Here is an 18,074-nt window from a genome sequence, read left to right as displayed (position 1 = left end):
ACAAGTTAATATTTCCACAGTCATATTTCATCCCAAGATTTGAAGAAATAAATAAATTAAATTTTGCTTAAAACAAGCTGTTTTTAGGACCATAAAGATGTGACATTTTCATGAGATTGAAACTTATTTTATGCACAAATACTCATTATTGTAAAAAAATTTTACAGACTTCTTGATTTAAATTATGTGGAGTTTTTCCATATCACATTAATTAATCTGGTAACACTTTATTTAAAGCCTTTGTGCATAATGCACTATAAAGGTATTCATAATATACGTCATAATGCATTATATATTTTCATAAATAACTGTAACCAAAGTTAAAATGCATTATGATATTTGAAGGTTTGTTTGTTGTACTCCTCCAATGATTACAATTGTTGTAATTATACAATACATTATAATGTGCATTACGAGGCATAATTAATGCATTACATCTACTTTTATAATGCATTTTATATAAAGGCTTCAAAGTGATACCAGACCTTCACTGTGAGACTTTAATCAAACACTCGGATGGGTTTTCGTTTTCTTACAGTGTGGATTATAATGTTCAAGCAGCTATATTATTGTTACATGTTCTAACCACTATTTTGACTGTTTTTAAATCTGAAATTAACCACAAATCTGATGTTCTCTTCATGTCTGTGGCAGTCAGTAAACTTTCAAAACTGATTTTTCCGGCATCAGTCGAACCTGTTTGTGACTCATTAGCAAGCCGTTTTTTTATTTCTATTGAATATCATTTAAAATCCAAGAATTGGAACTGGAAAACCAGTCCCAGGTTTATACATCTAGGAACCAAAATGATAGTTTAAAATCATATCTGAAGTTGTTGTCCAAAATTACACGCTGATGTTGATGTCGATTTTTCATTTCATTCATTTATTTAACTGAAAGTCCCACAGGAATGCATGCAGAGTTATCTGTTTTTTTGTTTGTTTTTATTTTCAACATTAAATTGAGTATTTAATTCGCTATTTCATTGTACTCTTTCATCTAATTATTTAATGATTTTATATGAAGACTAATTTAATGTTTAGGAATGTAGCTAGTATGTTTCCCCAATATTTTTTTAATGTTATGTTGGGAATAGTTGAGTGTTTGGTCACATGAACAAATACAATAAAACATGTTTAGTTACTGCACTGCGTAAATAATCTCCTGTTCACAATTTCATAAAGCGTTTAATGTGTATCATCCAGTTCAAGTCATTGTTTTGCCTCTAGACGAACCTGCTGTGTGTTTGTCCTTTGCATTGTCAACTGATTAAAATTTTCTTTCTTGTATAAATGTGATTACCATTGTTGAATGCTGGTTGAATTTTGTGTTTTATTATTCTAAAAAAAATGGATCGATGGATAAAAAAAAAAAGAAAGTTTACTATCAGGTGTCCATATCGAAAGCTCCACCAAAATCTCTTTGTAACAATGTAATTTTCTTACAATGAGCTTTAAAGGAATAGTTTATCCAAAAATGAAAATTTGCTGAAAACTTACCATCAGGTCATCCAAGATGTAGATGAGTTTGTTTCTTCATCAGAGCAAATTTGGAGAAATGTAGCGTTACATTGCTCACCAATGGATGCTCTGTAGTGAATGGGTGCCGTCAGAATGAGAGTCAGCTGATAAAAACATCCCAATAATCCACAAGTAACCCACACCACTCCAGTCCATCAGTTAACATCTTGTGAAGAGAAAAGCTGCATGTTTGTAAGAAAAAAATCCATCATTGAGACATTTTAACTGTTGCTTCCAGGTGAAATACAGGTCCTCTATGGCGTTATCCATAACATTTTTCATAACTTTGTCCAATGAAAAAATCATCTGGTCTGAATCAGGAGAGAAATCTGCACAGCTCAAGTGCCATTTACAAATGAAAGCATTGAAAGAAGGGGATGGACTTTTTAACTGGATGAAGCATTATTATGGATTATGGACTCGTATTTTGGCCAGAAGTGATGGTTTAATGTTAAAATGCCTTAATGTTGGATTTGTTTCTTTCAAACACACAGCTTTTGGCTTCACAAGATGTTAATTGATGGACTGGAGTGGTGTGGATTACTTGTGGATTATTGTGAGGTTTTTATCAGCTGTTTGGACTCTCATTCTGACGGCACCCATTCACTGCAGAGCATCCATTTGTGAGCAAGTGATGGAAGTTTTGGATGATCTGTTTCTTTGAGCCATAAACAGTCTTTTGCATTATGGCACTTTCAAATTGATTGCATTGTAGCACATGGCACATCTTACCCCCATTCGTAAGTGCAAACGGGGATAATTCATGTTTACTGGAATACAGAGTAATTCATGTTTACTGGAAATCTGCCTCTGTTTTGGCTTCACAAACGCTCTGAGCTTCCTGTGGCCGTTTGACAAGTCACTTTATTTAGATCCAACATGCGTACCAAACCACAGGGAAACTTTCAAGACTTCAAGCATAAAATCCCCTCAAATGCTGCAGATGGTTTTGGGCAATGTGTTACTGTTTGTGTGGCTTTTAATGACTTCTTAAGAGAATGAGACGTTCAACAAGAAGCGCAGCAAAGCACAATGATGGAGCATTTAAGAAACCGCACAAAGGTTATTTCATTTTCTCTTTTAATCGTGACATCTTGCTTCTGGTTTATACTTAACTTTTAGTAGCAAAATGTTAAGTGTGCAAACATCTCTTTTACGTAATTTACTGAAAATTACCGAAAAGTTTTTTTTTTTTTTTCAGGTTTAATGAGGCTTTGTGGTTTTGAGGCCTATTTGTTTGTTTTTGAATTTCTACTACTTGAAAAATATGTAATATGTCCTGCAAATATCTTTATGGTGTAAACCCTTGTGCACTATTACATAAAGACCCTAAAACTAGATCCTCGAGAGCTGGACTCATCCAAATCAGTATCTGTCGGTCAACTGAAATAGATACATTTATTGCAGCATTCATTTTAGAATTTTAGTTATTCAGAGCCATGGGATTCTGATTCAGGTCATAATGGCGAAGAACAGACTGCAACGACCAGTAATTGAGGTAACTTCTTTTAGTACATTAGAATCATAATATTGTATTATTATGTAAGGCGAGCACCAGATCCTGATCTTTGTTTTTGGGAGCCACAACAAGGCCAAACTTTTGTGTTTTTTGCGTTATATTAACTGCAGCTCTCAAATCTTATTCTCCATTGTTTATATTCAGATATTTGTGTGGTGATTAATTGTAACACATGAAAATCTGAATGTGTGTGAAAGCGATTTCAGATCTTGCAGTGGAGGGCAAGGTTATCAGTGAAGAATGACTTTGTTCCTCACAAAAGTTTTTTTTATGAAATATAGTGCACAGGCTGCTTCAAACCAAGGACGATAACTCTTAGGTTTTAATATTCATTCCTATTCTATTAGAATAGGGAAGTTCACACCACAGCTATAATACTAATGACACAGAGGAACGATATTGTTGGAAATTACTTTCAGAACATTTTTTTTCCCAGCTGATGTACGTTTAAAGGGGTCTTGGAAGGCCAAACAAAGTAGTTTCGCTTTCACAACGAAAAAGCGTCACACACCGCGGCCTTGAGTGAGTAGCGGCCGGCGGCCTAGAGTAAGCGGAGGTGGGCAGGCTTGAGAACGGCGCGGCCGGCAGATTCGACGAAGGAGCGTCCGGCGGGCTTGCGGCAACCACATGTGACGACCCCGGGCTGGACTCCGCTTCGTCCACGGTGAAAGCCGATCCGGCGATCCACAGCGCGAAGTTGATGTATTTCCTCAGCGACCAGCACGGATCAGCTCTAGGCATGACGAAGCGGATATCGTCCTCTTTTGGAAGACCAAACAAAGTAGTTTCGCTTTCACAACGAAGCACACAGCGTCTTCACGACATGGCGGCGGCAACAACAATACTACAGCGAGAATAAAAGTTACGCCTTCTTTCTTTGCATGAACATTTGGGCGGCGTTATGCAAATCTTCCCACATCGTGACGTAGATATGTGGGGGCGTGTTAGAACGAGCCGTTTTAGGTAGGCGTAACACTAATATGATCATCGTTATAAGTATATCTATAGTTGTAGTTGTTGTTTGTTTGTGCCAATGGGCCTTTATAGGATCATTTAAATGTTGTTGTTGTTTTTTTTTTCTTTTTGACAGACATCAAATGTTATGGAAAGAGATGCCATTGATTTTTTTTTTTTATTCTCTTGTGTTTCACAGAATAACAATGGCATATGAGGGTGAGTAAATAATAACAGAATGCTCATTTTTGGGAGAGAAATTAGTACAATTATAATAAACTTCATTTAAGATGACAGTTTCTTTGTAAAGGTTACAGGTTTGATCACAGATGTACTGAAACTTGCTGAATGTTGATGTTGAACAGACTGTTGTGTTGGTGTGGAATGTGTCAAAATCTTAGCATTATGGGTAACAATGTCCTTGACTCAATTAACTACTGTATTGCCTCTGAGCACTTCTTATGTCTAGCTCTGCCGTCATGGAAAGAAAGTTGGGCTTCCTACCAGACATTTACAGCGCAGCCTGAAGACCTCCCAGTCAAATCAGCCTCAGAAGCGCTTGTCATTTCTATTTGATAGAGTCTTTTGAAGGTTGTTTTTCCATTAGCTTCAGAGGAACCTTTGCCACAGGACAATAAAACAAGTAAGGCTGTAAATAATGAAGCCAAAAAAATAATTTAAAGCAAAACCTCTCAGCAAAGAGATCTTATCAAATGTAAGACTTGTCTCATCTGAACTCTCAGGGCGACAAAAATGGCAAATCAACATTTCTATAGGATATGCTGAATTGAAAGATAAATGCAGTCTTCTTATTATATAATTCAGTATGCACCAAGAACTATGCAATGTCAATTTTATAATATGATTGATGATATTTTAACTTTAATCTGATAGCAAAGAAACTGAAAGTAATAGTTCACCCAAAAATGAACATATGCTGAAAATATACTCACTCTCAGGCCATCCAAGATGAGTTTGTTTCTTCATCAGATTTGGAGAAATGTAGCATTCCATCACTTGCTCACCAATGGATGCTCTGCAGTGAATGGGTGCCGTCAGAATGAGAGTCCAAACAGCTGATAAAAACATACCAATAATCCACAAGTAATTCACACCACTCAATTAACATCTTATGAAGTGAAAAGCTGTGTAAATCCATTGTTAAGACGTGTTTAACTTTAAACCGTTGCTTCTGGCTAAAGTAGACTGTTTCATTCTGACGGCACCCATTCACTGCAGAGGATCCATTGGTGAGCAAGTGATGCAATGCTACATTTCTGCAAATCTGTTTCCATGAACAAACAAACTCATCTACATCTTGGATGGCCTGAGGGTGAATAAATTTTTCAGCACATTTTCATTTTTGGGTGAAGTATTCCTTTAAAACTATGGATATATGTTCAAAATGTTTTGTTCTTTTTCAAAAATCTAGTAACTTTAGCAGTCCAATCAAATTTAAGCTACATGTGAAATAGCATACAAACATAGTCTACTAGTCTTCCTATTTCTGAATTATTTGTGCACAGTTCACAGTATGTGAATTCTTTGTGTGTACATAGAATATCCGGATCCTGTACATTTGCTGTAATGTGCAATGTAAAACAGATCAACAATGTAATGCGCTCAACTTGACCTTCCATTGGCAGTGTGACGAATGAGCTAGTAGATTTATGCCACAATTTTTAGCAAGTCTTTCTTTCTTTCATTTATTTGTTTATTTGTTTGTTTGCTTGTGTAGCGATGCCTGGGTTATGGGTTCAATTCCTAGATATAGAAACATAAAAATGCTAAATAATTTTTATTTTTAAGCTGATAACTTAATACATGCATTTTTATGAGACAATAATGTGCAAACTACTGCTGTTTCACTTAGTATTTTTAATACAGTATGTACTCTGCATTTATCAGTAGGCTAAGTATTTTATTCTGTACATAGTCCAATTTTTGTAAATATATATAGTTTTTATTTTTAAAATGATTCTGTTTTGCATCATACGCCCAACACAAATTTGTTGTCGCTGAAAAAGGTTTAATCTGAATCAGCCGCAGATCCTGTTGCCGTACAAACGTTACCACAATAAACAGTTTAAGAGCTTGGTTTGTTTTCCCCCGCTTGTTAAATGTATTTACATGCAATATTTTCCATTCGGAAGAAAACGTGTCACATAAATGGAGATTACATGAATTAGCTTTAATATCGTAAAAGACATTTGATCAGGGCTTTGATGAGATGTGCTTCTCTTTCAGGAGGGTTTTTAATGAAGCTCATTGGGAGGTTTTCCTGAATTAACATTCATACCAAACATCCTCAACTTAATATTCAGAGTGCACTGGTTTCCTCTCATAACATGTTGGCAGATGAGATGGAAGTATTGAAGTCACAAAACATGTTAGATATAAAACTGATAATGGCTTCAAGAAGAGCTCGCACATGTGCTGTGATTTGCTTGGGGACAAAGTCTTGACTCAGCCTTGATAGTCATTAAGATTTGTTTACATTTTATGTTTATTTACATTTTTGCATCTCCAGGTTTATCATTCAGGGAGGTTTCCCGAGCATCACTAATAATGAGACCAGACTGTACTTTATGGTGAACTCTTTTGACTCAAATGTGCAGGTGTGTATAGCTGTCAGATTGATAAATGGTGCTATTAAAGCCACCTGAGTTTAATAAACCGCTGTTATGAAGAGGATTTGCTCACAATTACTAAGTTCATTCTTATCAGTGTCACAGATATCAAATGACAGTGCTTTATGGCACTCTTTGGTCTGCCCTCAGATTTTTTAGCCCTTTCGAGTCATGGTTCAAATGAATTGAAACAGAAAAATACATCCCAAGAGTATTGTATTTCTTTCATTCTATATAAAATGCAATAGGACTAAATATCCAATTAGATTTCAGTGCAGATCGTTAGAAATGTTCATTGCGGTCTAACCGGAGAAACCCAGATTTAGTCAAATTTGTAGTTTATTTTCTGCAAACGTAGAAAAGCAGAAATTATAAGTAGCGTGAGATCATAGTAGATCATAAATTTTGTCATTTCATCTGAACATCAGCATTTGTAAGATTTAGTCAGTCGAAACAGTTTTGAGGATTAGAGAGGTTAGTGTTGCTATTTTTTTTTTATGTAATAGTTATTGTAATTAATAGGGTTATTATTCAGTATTTCCATTAATTAGATGTACATCGCTTTTCATTAAAACCTAAAGGCTAATTGAGGGGAATAATATAATTTGCATTCATATTGTTGCAGTTGTGGGCAATTAAATATGTAAATATCAATATGCCTGTATAAAAGTCATAGAATAAATTAATCATTCAGATTCATTTTTTTTTTACTGGGATTCTGCTTTGCCTGTCATTGGTTATTCAATTATTCAATCGTCAAAAGACAATTTTAAATAAAATAGTTGATATCAAAAGTCATTTATGGCCTATGTAAAACTTTAGCCGGCATTTATAAGGTAAGAAGGCCTCTTTGAATAATATTAAATTTTGTTCTGTGACACCTAACTTAGCAAATGTTTCTGTTTATTTCCTTTAATAACATATTGGCTGATGCATCATCATCCTGCATACGCTGAACTTATATCTAAATATGTTACAATTTAAAAGTTAATGCACATTGTTCATAAACGGGGAGCATTTTCCCCCATTAAACCTTAATATTGCCAATTTTTTTAAGTATTTTATATACACTCTAAAAAATGCTGGGTTAAATATAACCCAGCGCTGGGTTAAAAAGGGACAAACCCAGCTATTGGGTTGTTTTGACCCAACGGTTGGGTTGTTTTGACCCAGCTATTGGGTTGTTTTGACCCAGAGGTTGGGTTGCTTTGACCCAGCTATGGGGTTGTTTTGACCCAGCGGTTGGGTTGTTTTGACCCAGCTATTGGGTTGTTTTGACCCAGCTGTTGGGTTGTTTTGACCCAGTGGTTGGGTTGTTTTGACCCAGCTATTATGTTGCTTTGACCCAGCGGTTGGGTTGTTTTGACCCAGAGGTTGGTTTGCTTTGACCCAGCTGTTGGGTTCAAAACAACCCAACTGCTGGGTTTGTCCCTTTTTAACCCAGCGCTGGGTTATATTTAACCCAGCATTTTTTAGAGTGTAGTCACAGCTGAATGTGGAACACTGCCCATAATGTTACAGTACAGTGCTATGTAAATAGCTATTAATTAGACAACACTGGCTGTATGTTATGTGGTCTGTTGTAGTGAGGAGGACATAATGACATACAGAGATTGTAGTACAGGAGAAGTCCAGCAGGACGATTGACGCTAGAGGGCGCAAGAACACAATGTGATCCAACGCTTCAGTGTTCAGAGCTGTTAATGACAGACTATTGAAAACTAACAGTCGCAAACAGTACTGATAATGCATTTAAAACACTATGTATCGCATTTATTGATTGATTTTTATTATTATATTATGCATGCTTGCCGTTTCGTGTTTAAGTTTTATTTTAAAAGCATTTATGCTTTCGTCTAAATATAGCTTAGACCAGAGCTTTTCTCCAGAAGTAGCAGAACAAAGTGAACGACTGTTTGTTTACGCTGTTTATATAAAAATCAGAATGAAAAGACTTTTATGTTTATTTCTAAATATAATGTTTATGGAAAAAATAACAAAGATAAGAATGTCATAAAGCGTGCGCTAAATACACGCTAGCGAACAAAACTTGCGTTGGCTGGAGGAGGTTACCATAGCAAGAGCACGCAAGCCTACTTGTGCGCTTTTATTTTAAAACGTCCAATATTCGCATACACAAAGAACACTGTAATTATTTATTACACGTATCACAAGTACAGTATCGGTTGCTAGAGACGAAAATTAGCCTATACTGACAAATTCTAGAGGAAAAAAGGAAAGTCGCTGAAAAATTCGGACACTGAAAAATGCTATAGAAACCTTATCCTGACGATTTTTTAACATTATTTTGTTCGCTGGCCCAAGTTGATTTTTAAAACATCAGAAGCAAAACTGTCTGAACTTTAGGCTGTTATACAAACAAGAACAGTATAGGCTTATCTTAGGAAATATATCGTTAAATGTTAAGATACGTATAATGCGTTAAAATAGTGATAATTAAAAATAGGCACTGGTTTTAAATAATGCAGTTTAATTGGTAGAAATAATGTTATGTCGTGTGTATGCATATGTCGTGTGTGAATGAAAATGATAGTGATCTCGATCGCGAATAATTTTGCTAATTTTTATTTTATAATTATATATTTTATAGCCTAATCCCACATAAAGCGGGGGAAAATCTGGGGAAATGTTCAGAAGAAAGGCATATTTCATCTACAGGAGACGTAAATCAGCCTGTCATAATTAGAGAAGAGAAGAATACTAATGAGGAAAGTAATAAAGATACAAACTCCCCCTTTCTCTTTCTTTCTTGTTCCTCGCAGGTTTATTGCTCTGAGATGTCAGATCTGAAACACAAAAGATTCTCCTTATGAATTTTACATGGATATTATGCGCAGAGAGATTAAATCGGCCTCTATCTGGGTCTTTATTAATCATGCAGATAATGTCACTTCATGAAGATAAAAGCAGCGCAGTTTTCATAGCAGCTGCGCGAGAAATGAAATGACTCTTTGTTTAATATCTGACTCGAGATTATAATTAGATATTGTCCCGATTTCACAGCTGAATGGGTTGAGGTGTTTATGACAAAAGCAACTAAATAAAACGCGATAAAAAGTGGGGAAATCAAATGTAACGCGTAAATATTCGATGTTGACTATTTTAAGAAAAAAAGTTGCATTCGGCTATTTTTAATTATAGTCTGTATTCAAAGGCACTTTCGTGATTGACATTAATTCTTGTAATAAAAGTGAATAGAAACAAAAACAAAAATATTTCGAGACGTCATATGGTTACATGTTTATTATTTAAAATTACTATATGTTTATTATTTAAAATATGATGACGAAAAATGTTAAAATATTATATAGGCTATATTTTTTCCTAAAAGGTTTCAATTCAGTTTATAATAGGCTATTAGACACAACTAATAATACTAATAACCATCGCCATCATTTATTATAAAGTATTGTTCTTTTGTTGTTGTTGTCGTTATCGCAGTTGAAATCATCACATTGAATTCTGTAACCTATATTCGCAAATATTGTGGTCGCACACTGACTGTAAAATATGAACATGTGTCGTTATTGCCTGAAGGGGGTTTTTCTATACCTGATCTGACCTCAAGAAATACTTCAGTTGGAGTCACTTTAATGGTTTGAGGAATATTAGCTAAATTTGACTTTTGAATTTAGATATTTCCATATGCAGCTTTTTTTTGCGAAACATTTTAATGTAGCGCATGATGCCCAGATACTTTTATAGGAATACTTATTGCCAGTGTTGGGGAAAGTTACTTTTAAAAGTAATGCATTTTACAATATTGCGTTACTCCATAAAAAAGTAACTAATCAGGAGAGCTGTCAATCAATACATTGGTTAAAAAAAAAAGTAACTTGCGTTACTTATTTGAAAAAGTAACTCAGATATTCTCTTGTAAATTAAAAAGTAATGCGTTACTTTACTAGTTACTTGTAATGCGTTACCCCCAACACTGCTTATTGCTGTCTGTTTGTCCTCAGAACATCTGGTGTTGTAGGCGGTTCTGCAGTGATCCAGCACCAATAGCATCACATGCAGAGCAGCTCCACGGACTCCTCAAGAGGAGCACAGGACTCGTGAACACTCAGTGAGGAGCTCTCTGGATTATCAGAGCCGGTTCCCCGAAGAACGGGAAGCTCTCGCTGGACGCTTTCTCTCGAAGGATCAAGTCTGGAGGAACCTCCGAATCAAGCGTCGCTGATCTGCTGAACACCTCGCTCTCTAAAAAAAAAAAAGACAATGTTTTTTTGGTCTCGTCGCGTAGAATAAGCAAAGCGAGACTAGTTTGCGTTTAGTTTCTGTCTCATCACGGTCCGCCTGCTGCTGCTTCTACAATTTTCTTTCTGGACATTGCAACAGGTCAGTAGAGAGTCGCTGTCCTGCAACACTTAAGAGATGTTGGACGGAATCAAAATTGAAGATCAGTTCAGAACAGGAGCAGAGTCTTTGGGAGTGATGCTGGGTGAGTTTCACACCAACACAGAAACAAATGTGCATCCAAGTTACACACGTTACATTATTACGTATGACAGCAATTAAAGTAGTCGTGTTTAACAGCGCTTGTAAATTTCCTATGAAAATTACACATGCTTTCAGAAATTATACTACGTGTATGTTTTATAATTACAACAACAACGTTGTGCAATTAAAAACAGCTTCACAAAATAATTAAATCTTACATGTTTTTCATCAGTAGTATGGACACTAATGTGACGTATTTGTGATTAACATTGAATCATTATCAGATTTTTGTTGGCGTTTCACCTGCACATCAGTTGTTATAGACCGACAATTAAATAGAAATACGAGTCATATTTTGTAACTGCCTCTTCTAAGGGTAAAGGCATTTTTCTTTTGTTTGCTATTTTTTTGGTAAAATATAAAAAACATTGTATTAAATCATAGCAACCTAGGCAGAAAATGTAACACAAATATTTCGTTTAATAGACGTATATTTTAAAGTAGGTTATTTGCGTGTTCATTCAAAATGAAAAAAAAAACGAATTAACTTTCTTTCTTTCTTTCTTTCTTTCTTTCGAAGCCAGTAAATTAGATTTAATATTCTATAGTAAAACATAATTTAACATAAAAAAAAATGTTTATTTGTATTATTATTTTTAAATACAATTTCGCGTATTAAATTAAATGCCTGAATCAACCTGATTACGTCAACAAAATACTTTTTTTAAAGTGTCAAAACTGCGCATTTTCACTCAGATTATGTTACACTAAAAAATGCTGGGTTAAAAAGGGACAAACCCAGCTATTGGGTTGTTTTGACCCAGCTGTTGGGTTGTTTTGACCCAGCTGTTGGGTTGTTTTGACCCAGCTGTTGGGTTGTTTTGACCCAGCTGTTGGGTTGTTTTGACCCAGCTGTTGGGTTGTTTTGACCCAGCTGTTGGGTTGTTTTGAAAACAACCCAATAGCTGGGTTTGTCCCTTTTTAACCCAGCATTTTTTAGAGTGTATGATATCCTACTTATGGAAGCAATATTTTTCAGTGTACTTTAGAAAATGAGTTCTTCTGTGTTTTTTAAATTGTCCAGTGGAAGTATCTGATGTGTGTTGTTGTCTGATATCAGGTTCAGACTGCGTCCATCAGAGTGTGTGTGAAGGATGTCACAGACCGATCTCTGATCGCTTCCTCCTGCGAGTGAACGACAGCTCGTGGCACGAGGAGTGTCTGCAGTGCTCGGTGTGTCAGCAGCTTCTCACCATGAGCTGCTACTCCAGAGATCACAAACTCTACTGCAAACACGACTACCAACAGTAAGAGCGGATTCATTCATGCATCTCTTCGGTTACGCGTCATTGCAGCTGCATGCGCGGAGCTTCAGTTTGCGCTTTTCATAATCAAAACCTTTTGAAGTGAGGGCGAGTGTGTTTATTTAAAGGGAATATTTCGAAGCAAATATTTATACATTTTTGTTTGACTTTTTCCCCCACAAGGAGTTTATGGATAGGCTGCCTATAATTTTTATTGATATTATAATTTTTAGTGTTTTAGCAAATAACGATAACGCAATAAGAACAAGAACGCTTTTATTATTAGGCCTATTATTATTGTTGTTGTTGCTGGCTTTTTGCACATATTGAAAATAACAAACACTGCATTAAAATATAGGCCTAGATTCATTATTTGTGTGTTAAAGCACAATAAAACAAAAATAAGATTTACGATGTAATGCTAAATAAATAATATAATAATGAATAGCTAAATCTAGTTCTTACTGCCGTTTTCGTGTGTGTCAGTAGTAGGCTAGCCTATGCATAAATCAGTGCTCAGAGTCGGTCATGATGCTCGCCTGCTTTTCATGCTTGTCAACAGATTCTTTTGACTTTTTGTCCAAATCCTGTTCTTCACTCAACGCGACATTATCGCGTTATTAGACAGCGTCTGGCGTCTCATTCGACACGACAGCGAGCAGTCTTTCACAAAGGCCGCTTAAGCAAGTAGAATATTTCTCTATGTGTGTTACATTCTGGAATTCCTCTATTTTGGGCATGTCAACCACGCAGACTTTATAATTCAAGAATAATGGTTTAAAAATGCCAAATTTGCCCTTTTCCCTTATAGATTTGCAGGTAATGTACAGCTATTAAGTCCAGAGCTTATCTAGCTTTTTTCACGTATTTACTATCACAGGTGACAGATCGAGATCAAGCTAACAAAATATGTTCTAAGAACGTTTTACTAACGTTCCTATCTAAAAAAAAAAATGTGATTAAACGTTCAATAGTCCCGTTTTTAAAATGTTTTAAACCTTTTGAACATTCTTTTTGAACATTCTGAAAGTGTTAACATTTAAACAATGCCAGACAAATGTCCAACTAAACGTTTCAGAAAGAAAAAAAAAACATTCCATGAACATGCTAATTTTGCTAATGTTTTGAGAACGTTATTAAAGACCAGATACATTTGAACTAATGTTCTGTTAACGTTAATGGAAGGACATAGTTAGATAAACAGACAGATAGGCTAGACACTGAGATAATTGTAGCACAATTGTTGATTTATATTTATTTGTCTCTTACACAATTTTATACCAATGCAAAATTTAACTTCACAAAGCAGTCAACAAACTACATATCCGTCCTCAAACTGCATGAAGGGGCGTTAACAGTGTGTTATTTGTCTCTTTTAAGGTAGTATTTATAAAGCAGCGTTGAGGTACTCAGTGCTCTTAATTCACACCCGGCCTGCTTTTTATGACTCTCATTTAAGAGAGATTAACAAGCACCACAGACAGCCACAAAACACACTCTCTCTCTCTCTCTCTCACACACACACACACACACACCTCCACGCTTAACTTGCTCTAATTAACAGACGCGCATGTACTGAGTCCAACAGTAAAGCTCTGCACTGTCACTTATGGAGATGTGTCTAGATGAAATAACTCATCCAGCATGCTGATACAAGTCGGCAGTTTTTATGATATAGTGTTTATGTTTCTGTGTTAGCTTTCTGAAAGAGAAAACGAAGATATAATGTTCAAAATGAAGTATGGTTGTCAGATGTTATACAGGAACATGCTCATACTGTGAGAACTAGAGGTGTTTTGTGTGTGTTTTACTGTCCACAGTACTGCAGACGCACATATTGCTGTTGTTCGAGGGGACAGACAGTGATGTAATGATTTTCAAATGGAAACATCCTCTGAATATCGTTCTACACCATGCTTGGCATGAGGAGAAAGTGTGTAGTTGTGTGTTTGACCTGCGGTGTGTTATTGGGAAAGAAAGGAGATTTTCTGCCATTCATGATTCAATTTGTTTACTACTAAGTGAATGTCAGATATTCATCTTATCAAGCATCTTAAGGTAATAGATGGAACGTGTGTGGTGTTTTGTGTTGATTTCACACTCAGCTCATGACATGATATGGCACGCTGAAACTTAATATAGTTTAAAAGCCTATTTTGTCCCATAATAGCCAAGATCACAGCGATTGTGAATATGAAGTCAGTGTTGCTAATTTGACAGGAGTTTCTTTTTAGCAGTTTAGCATGAAAATGCAGTATATTTAAGTTTTTTTTGTTGTTGTTTGTTTGTGAACTTGTTGCATGTTGCCGTAAATAATTGTATGGGGATTGTGATATTCTGCATGTTATACTGCATACATATAAAAAAAAATAAATAAAAAAAAATTTGTTAAACTTATTTATCCTATGGCTAAATCTAAAATACCTTTACCTGAAAAAAAGGTTTGTTTGTTTGTTTATTTATTTTATATAATATAATGTGTATGACATATTCATATAATCTCATATTTAAGATTTTGATGGTAATAGTATGCCTTTTTTGCTATTTATTATCATTTCTATACATGATTCGTTTGTGTTGCATGTTGCTGTAAAACAGTTTATTGTTGGTATTGTAGAATATTTTGCACACACAATTTAGTTTTGACTAGAAATGCTCTAAAGAACAAGTTTTCCATTAACTCTGACATGACAGAAACCCAATCCCAAAGGGGCTGTAAACAGAGCTATAGGCCCCTGTATGTGAGAGAAATTTGCCACTTTACAACCGCTGGTGGACCCTTAGGAAACGTATACATACACACACACAAAGTCTCTTTCAAATCCCTTTAATGGCTTTTTTGTGGCTTTTGGTTTCTCTGCTCAATTTGTTAAACAGTTCTAGACTGTCAATGGTTTTGGTCAGGTCTAGCTGAAGTTTTCTGTTTTAAGATACTTAAAGAGCAGGAATTCCTCAACTCTCTTCTTTCTATGTTTAGATTCTGATGCTCAGAGAAATATCTCAGTTTACAGAAACAACAAACACGCTTATTAGCCCTTCAGAAATGATGTGGGAATTAGACGTTCGCTTCTCTAGCCTGTTCCATCATTGGGCCCTAAAGTATTTGTTCAGAATTTAAAATCACTGCATTTACAAAATATCAAACACATGTAGTACTTAGAACTAATTTCCCTTTTCTACACCATTTCTACTCATTTACTTTTAATTGGCTGCTGTGGCAATAATTTTTAGTGGGTGGATGCATGAAGTTGAACTTGTTGATATTTTGCTTTTTAATGCAATAACATTCATATATATTAAACCACACTTTATACAGCATGTATGTGTCCATATACTTTTTAGGGGACCAGATTACTGTGTTTAAAACGTTACATAATCTGTAGACATATTTTGAGTGATCCCTTTTATTTTGTGTTGACAAGCAGATTCCTGTTCTGCATGCACTAACAAAGCTTGACAAACATTTACATGTCAGCTTTCCAATGAAAAGCTCATTTAAATACGGGAGAAAAGACAGTGCCTTGTTGTACAACATAAACATTTACTCTTGGCGTCATTGGCATAATTCAGAAGATGCAAAAATAATTTAGACAAGTCTCGCAGATATATACAGTATTTTAATATTATCCATATTAGATTATGCAAAGAGTTTTATTGATTTATTGAAAACAGATATGACTTGAAGCAGGGTAATTAATAGATCAATCTAAATGTAATAATGTCATGTTTAGGATTGTGCTTGTCTCTCACATGTACCTTATTCTTTTTATTTAAGCTGTTTTAGTGGTTTTATTTAAACAGTGCGTTTGGTGAGAGTGTGCACTAAAGCATGAGCAAGAAACAATTTGCTGGGCAAATAAAAACCAGAACATTTAGTCTGGTCAGATAAGCTGAAATATGCTGGCAGAATTTATTAAGAAACAATAACTAAACGAAGCGTGATTTTGCAATATCCTATAAATGTGGTAACGGATGTGTGTGAGGCTATGAGCACAGGCAGGAGCTGAGTGTGTGTGTGTTCTCATCGCGTGTGTGTGTGATCGTTCACTCTGCACACTGTGACCTCCTTTGAGAGAGTGTGTGAAATACACTCAAATACACACACCCTCTGCTTCTTTCTTTTTCTTTCTTTCTTTCTTTCTTTCTTTCTTTCTTTCTTTTTTCTGTTAGGCTGACGGTCAGGTGTAGTTTATTGTGTACATATAAAGATTGAAAAAAATTCTTAAATTATTCATTTACCTTATATCTATATCCCATGGCTATCTAAAATAATATATATACGTGTGCGTGTGTATAATAAATAAACTCAGTACACATACATATATTATGTAAACAAAAACGTTTATTTTGGATGCGATTAATCACGATTAATCGTTTGACAGCACTTTTTTATACATAATGCATGCATATATAATATATATATATATTATGGCCCTGTAGCATTTTGATTTACTTATTTTTCCATAAATAGGTGAGTTTTATCTGGTTGATGTTTGTGATCTGTCAGTAGTGCTAGTTGGAGACTGTTGTGTGTTTAAAACCGGATCAGAGAGTTTCATCAACTAAGCGACTTTTCAGCATTTAGATTTATTTTCTGTTTCTCTTGCACTTGGATTATGTTCCCTTCTGGTGCTATTCTGAATGGTTATGTCTCTGTGTTGCTCCGTGTGTCTCTGTGGTTTCTGGGCTGGAATGTCTGCTCAAACACCACCTCTCGCTGCTGCTGCTGTCACCCAGCTGTGAGGAGAGGTTGGCACTGCTCTGTCAAGTGTTTCCACCCAGGTGCTGTGTACCTGCAGGCCTGCTCTCGCACCCTCCTCTCACATTCTAGCCATGCGCTCGGAGCATTTAAGGAGAAAGAGGCTCTCAGGAGCATGTGAGAGTCTGCAGACATGCAGAAACACACGCGTCTCAGCAGTGGCTCAGTGTGGCACGACTCACGCCAGCACATTCCCCGTGATGACTTACAGCATTTGCAACCCACTTTTTTACCACTTCTATGAGATCTTGCACTTCTTTCTCCTGGGCAGCAATGAGATTAAATGGAGAACAAGGCTGCATTTATTTGATCAAAAATACGGTAGTATTGTGAAATATTATTACAAGTTAAAATAATGTTTTTCTGTTTTTAAATACTTTGAAATATAATTTATTGCTGTGATGCGCAGCTTTAATTTTCAGCACCATTACTCCAGTCTTCAGTGTCACATGATCCTTCAGAAATCATTCTAATATGCTGATTTGCTGCTCAAGAAACATTTCTGATTGCTATCAGTTGTGCTGCTTCATATTTTTTGGATCCTCTGATAGTTTTTTTTTTTTCAGGATTCAAAAGAACAGCATTTATTCAAAATAGAAATCTTTTGCAAAAATATAAGTCTTTACTTTTTTATCAATTTAACTTGTCCTTGCTGAATAAAAGTATTAATTTCTTTCCAAAAAAAGCATACTGATCCCAAATGTTTGAACGTCAGTGTATATTGTTATAATAGATTCCTTTTTAGAATAAATGCTGTTCTTTTTATCTTTTTATTCATCATAGAATCCTCAAAAAAGGGTCAAAGCTTCCATATATACACTACCGCTCAAAAGTTTGGGATCAGTAAGACTTGTAATATTTTTTAAAGAAGCCTCTTATGCTCATCCAGGCTGCATTTATTTGATCAAAAATACAGAAAAAAAC

At 35.4% G+C, this 18,074-nt stretch overlaps 1 protein-coding gene across 1 annotated transcript in view; it reads left to right on the top strand.

Annotated features, from left to right (window-relative positions):
* Positions 1–10,754: 10,754 nt before the first annotated feature.
* Positions 10,755–18,074, top strand: part of LOC107668223 (LIM/homeobox protein LMX-1.2-like) — a 47,539-nt gene continuing 40,219 nt past the window's right edge. Inside the window, exons 1-2 of the mRNA XM_016460066.1 lie at positions 10,755–11,088; positions 12,208–12,394. Coding sequence (XP_016315552.1) covers positions 11,022–11,088; positions 12,208–12,394 — 254 coding nt within the window. The 5' untranslated portion in view covers positions 10,755–11,021. The remainder of the gene's footprint in view (positions 11,089–12,207; positions 12,395–18,074) is intronic.

This window comes from Sinocyclocheilus anshuiensis, unplaced genomic scaffold, assembly GCF_001515605.1.
Source record: "Sinocyclocheilus anshuiensis isolate Anshui unplaced genomic scaffold, SAMN03320099.WGS_v1.1 scaffold245, whole genome shotgun sequence".
Classification (NCBI taxonomy): domain Eukaryota; kingdom Metazoa; phylum Chordata; class Actinopteri; order Cypriniformes; family Cyprinidae; genus Sinocyclocheilus; species Sinocyclocheilus anshuiensis.
The sequence above is the reverse complement of the archived record's forward strand: the minus strand, read 5'-3'. Positions and strand labels throughout refer to the sequence as shown.